Below are 14053 nucleotides of genomic sequence, written 5' to 3'. Positions count from 1 at the left end.
CTTTTTAAATTTTTAGTTGGTAGAGTGCTCACCTCTCAGGTACAAAGCTCTGGGTTCAATGCCCAGAACAGAGCAAAAGAACAGGGAGGAGGGGTGTTAAGCACAGAAAAACAAAGTATTGAAATAATCTATATGTGGATATAATTGGGTAGCCACACGAATGACATCTGGAAACAAGCATGCAGGCATACAGAAAGCTGAACCATATGACTCAGACACACACATGTTGGCCCAGGCTCACAGTCAATACCCCTCCCCCCTCACAAAATTAAATTTTAGAAATACTTAATGGGTATTTATATAGCTTAAAACAGAAAGCAAGCTCTGTCATCAATTAGTTTGCACTCAAATAGAAGATAGGCCAAGTATGCAAATAGCTGTTAGATGGCATGCTATGTTGCCAGGGGAAAACACGAAACATTTGGGCACTTGGGGAGTCACAGAATAGGCACACACACACACACACACACACACACACACACACACACACACAAATTGACCACAAGAGACTCAGGAGTGGGGCATGAGAGATGGTTCCATTGGTAAAGTCTTGCCATGGTAGCATGAGGATCTGAGTTCAGTCACCAGAACCCATGAGAAAAGAAGTCATGCACAGAGGCCTGCACTTGTAATTCCAGTGCTTAGGAAGCAAAGACTTTCAGATTCCTGAACTCACTGGTCAGTCAGCCTTGCCTAATGCATGAGCCGCAGGCCAGTGAAAGACTGTCTTAACAGAACAAGGTAAAAAGCCTGAAGAACAGGACCTGAGACTATCCTCTGGCCTTCAGACTCATGTATGCTAACATGCATGAGCACACATAAACACACACACACACACACAAATTAGAGAGGATGGCCTGAATCAAATAATGACTGACAGAGAGGAACTGTGAATTTTGTCCAGAAAAAGGAAGGCTGCTGTTGCACTGCTCTGAAGTGACTCAAACGTATGCATGAGGAGGTCTTGAAATGCAGTGACTCATAAGTGCTAGGTTACCACACACACATAGTCATTGGTCACCATCCCTCCCCCAACACTTCTCTTGCCTTAGGACCAAGCAGGCCTGGTTCATCATTTAACACAGTCTCCAACTCCTTCACAGCTGTCCGCAGAAACTGCCGGCGTTGACAGTGAAACTGGCCACTGAGGAAGGAAAACGTAAAATAGAGAATATTGTCTTTCCCTCCCTCACAAGTTCCCCCTGAAGTAGTGCAGAAGAGAGTGGCACTTGGGAAGATGTGTCAGGCAGGAGGAAGGCTCAGTGCTAAACTCAAACTTAGAAAATACAAACATCTGTGAGGCTGCAGGAAGTTCCTGGGATGAGCCCACAAGTCTGTATAGAGATTCCTATCTCAACCCCTCCAGGCCCACATCCCACCTTTACCTGTTTGTAATGGCGTGTTCCTTGCTCTCCTTGATGTCTGCCACTCGCTTACTGTACCTGAGGATTGACAGACCAAGCACAGTAGGGCGTCATGTCATCTGTTAGTAAGTACACACACCCTAACTAGCAGGGTTCTCACTCATTCTTCTCACACTATGCAAACAAGGCCATCCTGTGGCTTAGAGGCCATCTTGTGACTTAGAGACCATTGTGCTGTGTTTGCTTCATTCTAAGAGACAATCACTACAGGAGCCAAGCCAGGTTGTGATAATGCATGCCTGTCATCATTAGCAGTCAGGAGGCAGAGCAGGAGGATCATGAGTTGAAGGCTAGCCAGGGAGACATACAGAGAATCTGTCAAAAGACAAGGAGGGTGAAGGGGGTTAGGAGAAGAAAAAAAGGAGAAAAACGAAGAAAGGAGGAAAACAGAAGAGACAAAGAAAACGGAAAGGAAACAGTACACCACTGTGGGAAGGAAATGACTTGCAGTGGTCAGTTGGCCTCTGGTGATGAAGGTCAGGTCCTTTCACACACTGGATACTGCTGGATACTTTCCAGTCAACTACTCTTCCAGATTTGATTGGGATAAGGAAGGGAGTCACAAACCAGCACCTTCCCTCTCTCACCCCTGCTTACTACACATCCCATTCCCCTCCACCCACCCACTCTTCCTGGTGTTTAGCTCACCAGTTATCTGTCACTGTCTATCCCTCCCTCTCTGCTGCCTTATTTGCTTCTCTCAAGAAACAATTCTGACTTCTGGAGATCCTCACTTGACCCAGAACTCCACCCATTCTCCCACACCAGCAGCTCCTCCAGATATATACTCCTCCTCACCTCTCACTGACCCTTCCAGTCTCATAAGGCCTTCAACACTGCACAATCCATTCCTCTGAGGTCAATGTGAACTCTTGAATCACCAAATTAAATAACCTTTGTTATTACTGTGGTTCATCTGTTTGATCCTATCTTTTTCCTAATAGAGACCTGCCCCCGGAATCCCACACTAAGTGGCCTCTTGCTCCTGCCCCTACTATCTTCATTCATCCTGTCAGCTGCTGCCATAGCACTAGAAAGACTGTAACCTCTCATTTCCCTTCTCCGAGCCTCTCCTTTACTGAACTTAGCATGAAAATTAAAGACATTTGGAAGTGAGAACTATCTTAATTAAATCTGGATTCAACTCTATAGCACTGCTAATGGATAATTATTTCAACTTCCATCCAGTACAGGAGACAGATATAAGATTGAGAGTAAAAAAAAAAAAAAAAAGAAGCTAGAATTATTTCATATTCCCACTTCTCATTAACTGAGGGATAGTTCAGGCTGAGCCCCTGCCTTCTCATTTACATATATACTTACATACATACATACATACATACATAGATGTATGATATATTATGTGTGTACTATATATATAAATAATGTATACCTAAATTATTGTAAAGATCAAATCACATCATTCATGTCAAAGAACTTCTTGAACTATAAATTATACATATTGGCTGCTGCCCTTAGTGGTAGGAGCAGAACAGCTTCTCATAACACTAGAAAACTTCATATATACACATTGCTCTTTCTTGTGACTTCTGTTAAAGTTACAATTCTCTCAACTCTGGAAGGAATTCTTAACTATCGTCTTGTTTCTTTGTTCTTTTAAATGTTTCCTTTTTTCTTCTTAGTAATTTTTTTAAATCTATATATTTACTTGTGGGGTTGGAGTGTGCATGTGTCAAACACATAGAGGTCAGAGGACAATATTTAAGAGAAGGTTTTCTCCTTGCACCCTGCGGTTTCCAAGGATGGAACTCAGGTTGTCGGGCTTGATGACAAGTGCCTTCACCTGCTTCAGCCCTTGGCAATGTTTTAAAGCAGTTGCTGAGGAACCAGTGTTCATTCTCCTTTCTGTGTTTTGTTATGTTTCTTTTGTTTTAGAGGAGAGTGTTGTTTTGTTTCTTTTCAGTGCAGAGGATTACACTACAGGGTCTTGCACATGCTAGCAAGCTTTCTGCCTCTAATATCTTTTCTGCCTTAATATATTGTGAATAAGACAATCAGGAGGGGGACAAAATTTGGTAAAAATCTACTATTAAAATAGAGGCTTGGAGAAGGGAAATGAGAGGTTACAGTCTTTCTAGTGCTATGGCAGCAGCTGACAGGATGAATGAAGATAGTAGGGGCAGGCTAGGGATATAGCTCAGAGATGCTACAGCCTAGCATGAACAAAACTCTGGGTTTGATCCCTAGCTTGGGGGTCAGAGGAGAGAAAGAAAATTTGAAGTGCATCACCCTCCACATCTGAGAACTTACCCTACAGAAACATTTGAATATGTTCACAAAAATATGTTAATAAATATCCTCTAAAGCATTTGTTTAACTTAGGAGGCTGAAGCAGGGAATTGAGGCCAGCCTAATCTATACAGCAAGTTCCAGAATACCCAGGACTACGTAGAAAGACCCCAACTCAAAAAAATTGTTTAACATGATCTTTTCAAATGAAAACAGTTCAATTGTCCATCAACAGCAAATTAAGGAGTGCACAAGCCTACTGTTCAATCTTGGTGACCTCTGATTCACACTGGAGCACAGGTAAAGGTAGCAGGAGAAAGCAGACTCCACAAAGTTGTCTTCTGACCTCCATTGTGCAAGCCCCCTACACACACACACACACACACACACACACATGCATGCACTACACACACATCATATGCACACACACATATATCATATGCACACAAGCATATATCATATACATTTATACACATCATATGCATATACACACACATAAATATCCACACATATACATTATAGGCCCACATACATCATATAGAAATACGTCACATGCACATATACACAAAACTATATTTAATTTTAAAAAAATTATAGAAAATTCACACCCTATATGACACATGCCTTTAATCCCAGGACTTAGGAGGCAAAGGCAGGCAGATTTCTGTGAGTTCAATGCCAGACTGATCTACAAAGGGAGTTTCAGGCCCACCAGAAATTCACAGTGAGACCCTATCTTAAAAAGTGTGTGGGGTGTATAAATAATGTTCTAAACACAATGAAATTTTGTTCAATTGTTTTTACTTATTTTTACTTTGGGGGGTGTTCTGCCTACATATACATCTGTATTCTGAATGTATGTGTGGTACCCAGGAAGACCAGAATAAGAGTTAGAAACCATGGAACTGGAGTTACAGATGGTTTTGAGCTACTATATAGTTCTGAGAATCAAACCAAGGTCCTCTAGAAGAACGCCAGTGCTCTTAACTACTGAGTCATCTCTCCAACCCCTCAACTGTTAAAAAAAAAAAAAAAAAGTCTCAGGCAGGTGTCATGTTTCATGCTTGAATCTTAACATTCAGAGACTGAGGCAGGAGGATTGCAACAAGTTTGTGGCTAGACTGAGCTACAAAGCCACACCTGTCTCAAAACAACAACAAACAACAAAAAAGAGAAAACATTTCTATAAACTGATATTTAAAGATATCTAAAATATAGTAATAAATAAATATGATCTGAGGATATAATGTGGGATGTAGAGCCAATACTTTTCTATAACTTCTTACATAAGGTTGAAAACACATGCATACTTCTTTATATGTACACACGTGTGTGCACACGCACACATCTGGGGAACACACATCACATCAAACCATTCTGGGAGGTGAGGCTTCATTTCTTTCACATGTCCAACTGTTGTAATTGCCACCAGAAATAAACGTAGGTAATCTGACCTCTCCCTCAATCCCATACCTTCCTCCTTCTTCTTGGAACTCATTCTCCCTTCACAGTGACTACCTCCCATTTACTCCTCAGCCCATCAAAATCAGCTTTCATCCTCACCAGTCAATTGAGGCTGTTCTCAGGACACAAAGATGACCTCTGTAGCCAAAGCCAGTGAACGTCTCCAACCCTCGTTCTGTTTGTTATCTTCACATTGTCTGGCATATGGTAACAAGTTCTTCCTTCTTGCCATGGTTTCTTTCACTGGCTTAACTTTTCTCCTCAATGTCCATCATGGGCTTTCCTGCTTTCACTGGCCCTTAACTATCAATGTTCTCAAAAGGTTGGTCCCTGCTCTTCTTCTTTAACAGTCATACATGTTCTCAGGGCTTTGACTAGCATGTTGACCGTTGTCATCTTGTCCAGATAATATATCTAGTTACTGAATCACACAGCAGGAGGCTTGACATACCTAGCCTGTATGTCCTACAGACATTTCCAGTTTAGTTTGTTCAAAACTAAATCCACAGGGATCAACAGTTAAGAGCACTTGCTGCTCTTGCAAAGGATCTGGTTTGGGGTTCTAGCCTCCATATAGAGGCTCACGACCATCTCCAACTCCAGTTTCAGAGGATCCAACACTCTCTTCTGGCCTCCATGGGTGCTGCACACACATGGTACACAGGCACATATGCAAACAAAATATTCATACACACAAAATAAAAATAAACTGTCTAAAAATAAGAATTTAAATCACAGTTTTTCCCCACACTTACTGTAGCACTCATGCCTTTACCCTAAGGAATACCAGATGCCATTCCAGAGATCTTGACATCCTCAATTTTTCCTAATTTACTAAATTAATCCCTGCCTTTAGCTTTGCCCATCTAATCTTTTTCCCCTGGGGCAGTAATCTTCTCTAAAATGCAAATCTGATCCTTTCAACTGCCTCGTTTGAATTCATTCAATGACTCCTGATCCTCTTGAGCACAGATTCAAACTCTAAGGCAGAGCTTATGATATCCCAATTCACTGCTCCAAAACCAGCTTTCACACCCCCACCTTTGTAACCCAATCTGTCCAACTTGAACCTTTGAGCATATGTTCTTTTGCCTCAAAAGCTATGAACTTCAAGGTAGGTGTGGTGGCAAACACATTTAGGAGGCATGAGTTTGAGGTTAGCCTGGTCTACACAGTGAGTTCTGGGACATCCAGTGCCACAAAGAAAACCCTGTCTTCAAAAATGAGAGAGAAGTGGGGGAGGGGGGAGGGGATAGAGGAGAGCTGAGGGGTTTTTTTTGCTACAACTGTTTAAGTCATGTCTGCCTATCTCCCCCTCCCCACCCCTTTTTTTAGAACCTGAAAAGCCAGTGCAAATATCTTTAATGCCCTTCCTGCTTACACAACACTTTCAACCCCCTACTCAATAACAGTTTGCCTGTTTTCCAAAATCTTGTAAACTTTCCTTTTTAAGCTCAAGAACTAAGACCAGCAAGTGGTAATTCTCAGAAGCTACAGGGAGGAAGACAATAAGAGGAAGAGAGAAAGTCACACCACTTGAATTAGAACAGAAATCAGACACATGGTAGGCAAGCAACCTCAAAGCAAAAGGAGTGAGAGTAAACTTCAGGGAAAGAGTAAGGAAGCCCAAAATGTTAGGGAAAGCACAGTTAAAACAGAAAAGAAAAGGTTACGCTTTTCAGAATAATTCAGCATCTGCTACTCTTTATTTTAATAAGGTTTCACCGTGTAGCCCACATTGATCCTCCTGCCTTAGACTTATACTAAGTGCTGGGATTACTGGTATGTGCCACCAAACTCAGTTTAATACATTTAAAAAAAAGAATCAGGTGCATGATACAATGTACTAGACATTTTCCCAAATATTTTACATACCTGAACTCTTCAGAACACTATGAGGTCATAGAGAGATACATTTTCATACATTTTCATTTTGGTTTGGTTTGGTGTTTTGTCTGTGCCTACTTGATTTTGTTTTGGTTTTGAGATAGGGTTCTGTGAAACCCAGACTGGCCTGAAACTCACTGTGGAACAAGCTAAAGCTGACCTTGAACTCCTGGTCTTCCTGCCTCCACCTACCTGAGTGCTGGGCTTATAGGGGTACACCATCACAATCAGAAGGGAGGTACTACTTTATCTATAGTTTACAGATAAGGAAATTGATCCAATGGCATGGAGAAGTTAGGTAACCTACCCAGGGTCATCTAGCTAGTAAGTGGTTCAGCTTGAATCAAAACTAGGCAGTCTGTCCTCACAATATCTTAGTAATCTCTCGAGAAAACCCAGTGAGGCACCAACCAAGAGTAGGTATCTGATAAATATTTCAAAGTTAGAATTAATCCCTACCACTGATACTTTGGGAAAAGGGATATTGATGAGCTATAACTCCCAAAAGATCCGCTCACCCTTTCAAACTGCTGAACAGGTCCTCGGTGACCTTGTGCACTTGCAGCACATCTTCCCGGATGAGCGTGATGTACAGGGAACCCTCCAGACACAGCTTCCACAGCTTTTGGCACTGGCTGTTGGAGTTGAGGCACCCATGGCAAAGAAGAAACCCAACTGTAGGTTGGTAAGAACAAAGAGAAGGCTTTTAGGCAGTGCACTCCTGGGAATGCTGCCATGCCCTTCCCCAGGTGCTCCCACAACTTACTTATGATCCATCGCTCCATCACTTCCACGGACAGATACTCACAGGCCATCTATAAGAAGACAGGCAGAGAGGGTCAAGTAGCTGCTTAGGACTTCTAAAGAAAGGACAGAGCCAGCAAGATGACTCAACAGGTAAATGAACCTGCTTCCAACCTGAGTTTAATATCCAGAACCCACATGGTGAAGGGACAGAACTGACCTAAAGTTGTCCTCTGATTCCTGAACTTGTGCTCCACCCACATTCAATACAAAATAAATAAATAAAAGTGTAATAAAAATTAAATAAAAGACAGGGGGGGAGAACTCATGCCTAGCATGCACAAGACTCAGGGTAAAATCCCCAGCACTAAAAACAACAAAAATAACATTTCTTTTACCAGACTGGATTAAGACACTTTCATGAGACAACAGCTGGGAAGACTACCATGAAAGAAATGAGGCACTGTAAGGAGATTGAGGGGCAAAGGACATAGTTGAGAAAAAGAACAAGGTTGGCCTGGAAGAACAAACAAATAAATGTATAACATAACACCTCATCAACACTGAAATACTTTCAAAGAGTTTCAACCCAAAATCTCATAATTTCTTCCTCTATTGTGTTCTTTAATCACATTTAAAGTGTGAACATTCATTTGGAACTTATCAATGACCTCTGTGTACACAACCATGTATGTACACATTCCTGTGATTACATGTTCACATGTGTACACACATCTATGTGTGTACATATTCATACATATTTATATAGAAATCAGAGCTGGGCATCACCTGCATTCCTCAATCACTCTCCACTTTTTATTTCTGAGACAGAGTCTCTCACAGAACCCAGAGCTCATGGCTGATTGGTTTAGCTCCGACATTAAGCCTGTCTTCTCTCTCTGGTGCTGATTACAGACACATGACACTGTGTCCAGCTTTCTACAATTGCTAGGAATCTGAACTCAGGTCCTCACAACTGCATAGTAATAACCCCCAGCCCTCACCTCTCTCCACATATTTTATTGGTTTTGGTCTTTTGAGACAAGTTCTTGCTATATAGTCCAGACTGGACTCAAACGTGTGGCAATTCTCCCACTTCTGTCTGCCAAGTGCTGAAAACACAGGAATGTACCACCATGCTCTGCCATCCATTGCATTTCTTATGACATATCTTCATTTCAGGACTATAAATTCTTCGAGGGAAGGTGTCAATCCCGTCATGTCTGAATATCAACATTTATTAGTTAACTGGCTCCTAAAGTAAATTCCTACATATGCCTAATGACTCCGTTTCTCTTTTTGTTTGGGTTTTGAGTCAAAGTCTTATTATAGCCTTGGCTGGCCTCCTACGTGCTATGTAAGCAGGACTGGCTGTGGACACATGACAGTCCTCTTGCCTTAGTCTTCCAAGTGAAAGGGTCATAAGCATACATGCTACCACACTCTACAGACTTGGTTTCATCCTTTGTTAATTCAAATACAAACTAACCCTGATCCAATCAGAAGCTCAACATTAGGAGGCAGGACCTAGGCAGAGAAGAATGCTAACACAACCTGATGTTTCCCAAAAGAAGCACCTTCCAGAGAGAAGGCCTTGGCAGAGAACATCTCTCCTAACAGAAGGAAAGAGGAACTCACTGTGTCTGAATTAGCAGGGTTAATCATGGCCGGGGGGCTGCTGATGAGGCTTAGAAGCTGGGCACTGCGCCACTGCTCAGCTCCCTGGTTCCTCCTAACAAAGAGGAAGTGCAGAGAGAGCAGGGCTCCACTCACAGCCTGTGGGGAAAGGCAAAAATTCCTAATGTCAGAGATGAATATGAATGCTTTTGCCTGGATGAGTCTCCTCTCTCTCAGGGAGCTTGCCTTTGTGTGAGGTCCAAATTCTTCTGTCAGCTTCTTCAGAGGATGGTCATACTCTAATACCATCTGGCCCAGGCGAGCAAAACTGGGGTCACTGGAGGAAAGCAGAAGAGGGGGAATTATGGGTCGTTCCATACATAGGTTATGTTGAGGATAATGCATATGTGTACATAGGCTGGCATTACCTACCCCCTACAAAGATGACCTATGAATTACATATACTGATGCCCAACTGTAGACATACCGAGCTTTGGTTAGAAATAGCCACATCCTTTTAGACAAGTCCATGATAGTTTCTTCCTTGTAGGCATCCCAGACAGGGCCGGATGCATAATAGCTACTCTATACATTTGCATTTGCTAATCTATATCAAATATGCCTGCACCTATATCTCTAACAAACTCAAAGCTTATCTGTTAGCTAAAGCTTGTGCCAACACACCCATGTAGACATGATTGGGAATGCCTATCACACACACTGTGTTATAACTCACTCTCATCTTCCCAGTCTTCATTTTTCACCCTTTAAATGCTCACATTGCATTAATGAATGGAGACCAGAATTACATATAATCCAATATCTATTTGGCTTCCAATTATCCTTAATGTGTATTATCTTACATTTTTACCCCTAGTGGCTTAACCTTACTGGTATTAGTCCTAAATACTAAAAAGAATTGTCTTTGCCTTTTATAACCTGAAAAGCAAAGTGGAAGCCAGTCTAGGATTATAAATAGGTCAAAGATAATGCAGAGTGGATAATCCACTGGCAGAGATTCAATAGTCAACTATATGTGAAAGTGTATCTTATTTTGCCTGGGATACCACATGAATTATAGGCTCTCCTATGAGAAATCAAGTTCCTTTGTCTCCACGTACTCCCTGCAGCACAGGTGAAATTCCTAACCCCCTTCTAACTCACCTGTGCCCATGCAGCATCTCATGGGCACAGTTGTACATGCCAATGAGTATCCTGCGGTCCTCAATCCTTGACAGGAGTAAAATGACTGAGGTGTAAGTCACAATTAAGTCCAGGTAGCTCCGAGTGAAGTCAAAGTTGAGATTCTACAAGGAAAATACATAGGAATCCCAAGGTGGGTATGGTTAATTAACCTGGACCACTCCCAGCTTCTCCAACCACTACAACTCTAAACAGACTCAATGTCTACTAAAAGTGGGAACCAACAGTATTAGTTTTCAGAAGAAAATAGAAAAAAGGTTAGGAGCTAAATATGAGCTCAAGATGTAGGAGAGCCTGGTACATTGACACTAGCTTCTGACACTAGCCCTGATCACAGCTACTCAGGGGACTGAGGCAGGAAAATTACAAATTCAAGGCTAGTTCAGACTACAGAGTAAGCTGGGCGTGGTGGCACACACCTTTAATCCCAGCACTCGGGAGGCAGAGGCAGGCAGACTTCTGAATTCGAGGCCAGCCTGGTCTACAAAGTGAGTTCCAGGACAGCCAGGGCTACACAGAGAAACCCTGTCTCGGGGAAAAAAAAAAAAAAAAAAAACAGACTACAGAGTAAGTTTAAGGCCAGCTTGGACAACTTTGTGAGATCCTGTCACAAAATAAAAACGTTTAGCCAGGCATCGTATCACACACCCTTAAATCGATCACTCAGGAGACAGAGGCAGGTGAACTTCTGAGTTAGAAGCCAGTCTGGTCTACAGAGCAAGTTTCATGACAGCCAGGGCTATATAGATAAACTTTGTCTTACTAAACCAAAAGAATAAGGAAGAAGGGAGGAATGTAAGAGATAAAGAGAGGAAAGTGTTAAAAATACAACTAGGAATCTAAGTAAATGGTAGATCTCTTACCTGGATATACTAGGCCCTAGTTTCAAAGTCCAGTACCAAAAATAAAGAAATGATACAAAAAAACTAGGGAATAAGGTACTACTAAAGGATTTAAGGATATGAAATGAAAATACTGCTGTGTAATTTTGTGTTATTTAAATCACATTGATGATCTGCTTGCTATTTAACAGCATTTAACCTTAGCACATTTTTAAAAAGAATTACAGTACCTAGGTAGTAAAAAGCACTTGCTGCTAAGCCTAACTACCTAAGTCTGACCTCTGGAACCCACATGGTAGAAAGAGAGAACTGATTCCCACAAGTTATCCTCTAATTTCCACATATGTGCTCTAGCACATGAATACATGCACCACCCCACCCACATACATACAATAAATAAATACATATTTTAATTAAAAATAAGAGAACTATAGCCCTAAGAAGAAACAAGTGAAACAGGAACATATTTGTTCAACTCTGCCCCACTCTCCCTTGTCTCAGTTTATACCTGGCCTTTTCCTTAATTTTCTTCTACAACAGAAAAACATTACAAAGGCTCTTACAATATCAAAATGACACTGGCAGGCATCAATGGTGTTGAGAAGTTCATACACATGATCCTGAGGAGAGAAGTAAAGAAGAAAATGAGTAAGAAGAAAGTGATGTGTGCTACCAAGCTGGGGAATGAAGTAACTTCTTCCCCAGAGTCCCTGAGGATCCACCTTAAGGAAGGGCAGTGTTCAAAAGAGGAAACATTCCATCTATCAAACATCAGTGGCCTCTGTTAGACTGCCTGCTGGTGCCACAGGCCACAGGCACAGGCACTGATGATCATGTACATAATGCCTGATTTACAGTTCCTGGGTCCCATTTCCCCACAAGGTGATATAAAACAACTTTTTAAAGTTTGGCATTTAAAACAAATAAAATAAAATTGACACTCTTTCCTAAAGAACAAAAGATTTTGAAAGTTCTCCATGCAAAGACATGATAGTGTTTATAACATAGAAATGCTAATTATCCTAATTTGATTACAATATACTGTGTACATATATCAAACAAGCATACTATATCCTAGACAAATGCGTAATGTATACCGGTTATTTTAAAAATTGGAAATCTCAAAAACATGAGATGTATTCTTACCATGTGGTCCAGTGAAATGAAAACCATATCCCTACAAAGATTTGTACTTGACCTTGAATGGCAATTTATACGAACTAGCTCAAATCCAGAAGCAACCCACCAACCAGGAAATAAATAATTTTATCATATCCATACAGTACAATGGTCCTCAGCAAAAATAAATAGTAAATCACTATTGCATGACACAATATAGATGAATCTCAAAACACAAAATAATACATGTTGATCAGACTCCACTTCCCTGAATCTTTAGGAAATAGACATCATTCTAGACATTCTAGACACCAGTTTAACAGTTGCCTGGGACCTCCTAGTGTAAGATAAGAACTGACAACTTTGTTGAGTCAGTCCTCAACTTCCAACTTCTTTGGGGCTGCTTCTTGGCTTTTTGTGGTTTTGTTTGTTTGTTTGTTTTTGTTGTGCAGTTTTGTTTTGTTGTTGCTGTTTTTGAGACAAAAATTCTCACCACATAGCCTCTACTAGTCTGGAACTCAAAATGTAGATCAAGCTGATCTCAAACTTACAGAAGTCTGTCTGTGCTAAGATTAAAAGCATAAATCACCACACCTGGCTGGGATCACGTCTCGTTTGCTGCTGTATACACCAAGCCTCTAGGCATTGCCCTGTCTTTGTCTCCAACCCACCATAGGAGCACCAGGAGCAAAGATACGCTATGGTATTTATGGGCTTTACCTGGGTTCTGGGGGTCTGAGCTCAGGTCTTCACACCTTTATAGTAAAAAATTTACCCACTAAACCATCCTCCCAATTAAAAAAAAAATGTGTGTATGTGTGTGCCTGAGCCTGAAACTGAAGTTATAGATACTAGAAACCAAACCCAGGTCCTCTAAAAGAGTAACAAGTGCTCTTAACCACTGATCCATCTCTCTAGCCCTTTTCATCTCCAGTTTTTTTTTAAACACTCATAATCCCACCATTCAGAAATTCCAATCTTCTATATATGCATATTTATCTATGTAAATATACATTTTAAAGGTAAACTATATCTTAATATGTATTGTAATTTTCTCTTATTATTAAACAATATGGAAAAATGTTTTGTATGCTAACTAATGCAAATATATGTGATTACATTTAACAACTGCATAATATTTGTTTACTTATCATGAGCTTTTAACTGAATCTCTATTTTTATTGGCTATATCAATTATCACACTTATACTATTATAAACAATAAAACAGAGTAGATTCTTGGACTTCTGTTTCCTTTAGACAAGTTCTAGAAGAATAATTACTCCATTAAATTTTCAGTTATGAAAGACATTATTGCCGGGGCCTAGCAAACACAGGAGTGGATGTTCACAGTCAGCTATTGGATGTATCACAGGGCTCCCAATGGAGAAGCTAGAGAAAGTAACCAAGGAGCTAAAGGGATCTGCAACCCTATTGTTGGAACAACATGATGTACTAACCAGAACCCCGGAGCTCTTGTCTCTAGCTGCATATGTATCGAAAG

The 14053-nt window shown here is 41.0% G+C and overlaps 1 protein-coding gene across 1 annotated transcript in view; it reads right to left on the bottom strand.

Annotated features, from left to right (window-relative positions):
• Positions 1 to 14053, bottom strand: part of Nckap1l (NCK associated protein 1 like) — a 45967-nt gene that overhangs the window by 25074 nt on the left and 6840 nt on the right. The window contains exons 4-11 of the mRNA XM_021182905.2: positions 11995 to 12051; positions 10551 to 10693; positions 9633 to 9723; positions 9408 to 9545; positions 7792 to 7840; positions 7544 to 7700; positions 1386 to 1442; positions 1048 to 1144 (exon numbers count right to left, since the gene is read on the bottom strand). Of these exons, the coding sequence (XP_021038564.1) occupies positions 1048 to 1144; positions 1386 to 1442; positions 7544 to 7700; positions 7792 to 7840; positions 9408 to 9545; positions 9633 to 9723; positions 10551 to 10693; positions 11995 to 12051 (789 nt within the window). The remainder of the gene's footprint in view (positions 1 to 1047; positions 1145 to 1385; positions 1443 to 7543; positions 7701 to 7791; positions 7841 to 9407; positions 9546 to 9632; positions 9724 to 10550; positions 10694 to 11994; positions 12052 to 14053) is intronic.

The sequence above is a fragment of the Mus caroli genome, chromosome 15, assembly GCF_900094665.2.
Source record: "Mus caroli chromosome 15, CAROLI_EIJ_v1.1, whole genome shotgun sequence".
Lineage (NCBI taxonomy): Eukaryota > Metazoa > Chordata > Mammalia > Rodentia > Muridae > Mus > Mus caroli.
Note: the sequence above shows the minus strand (reverse complement) of the source record. Positions and strands in the feature narration are given on the sequence as shown.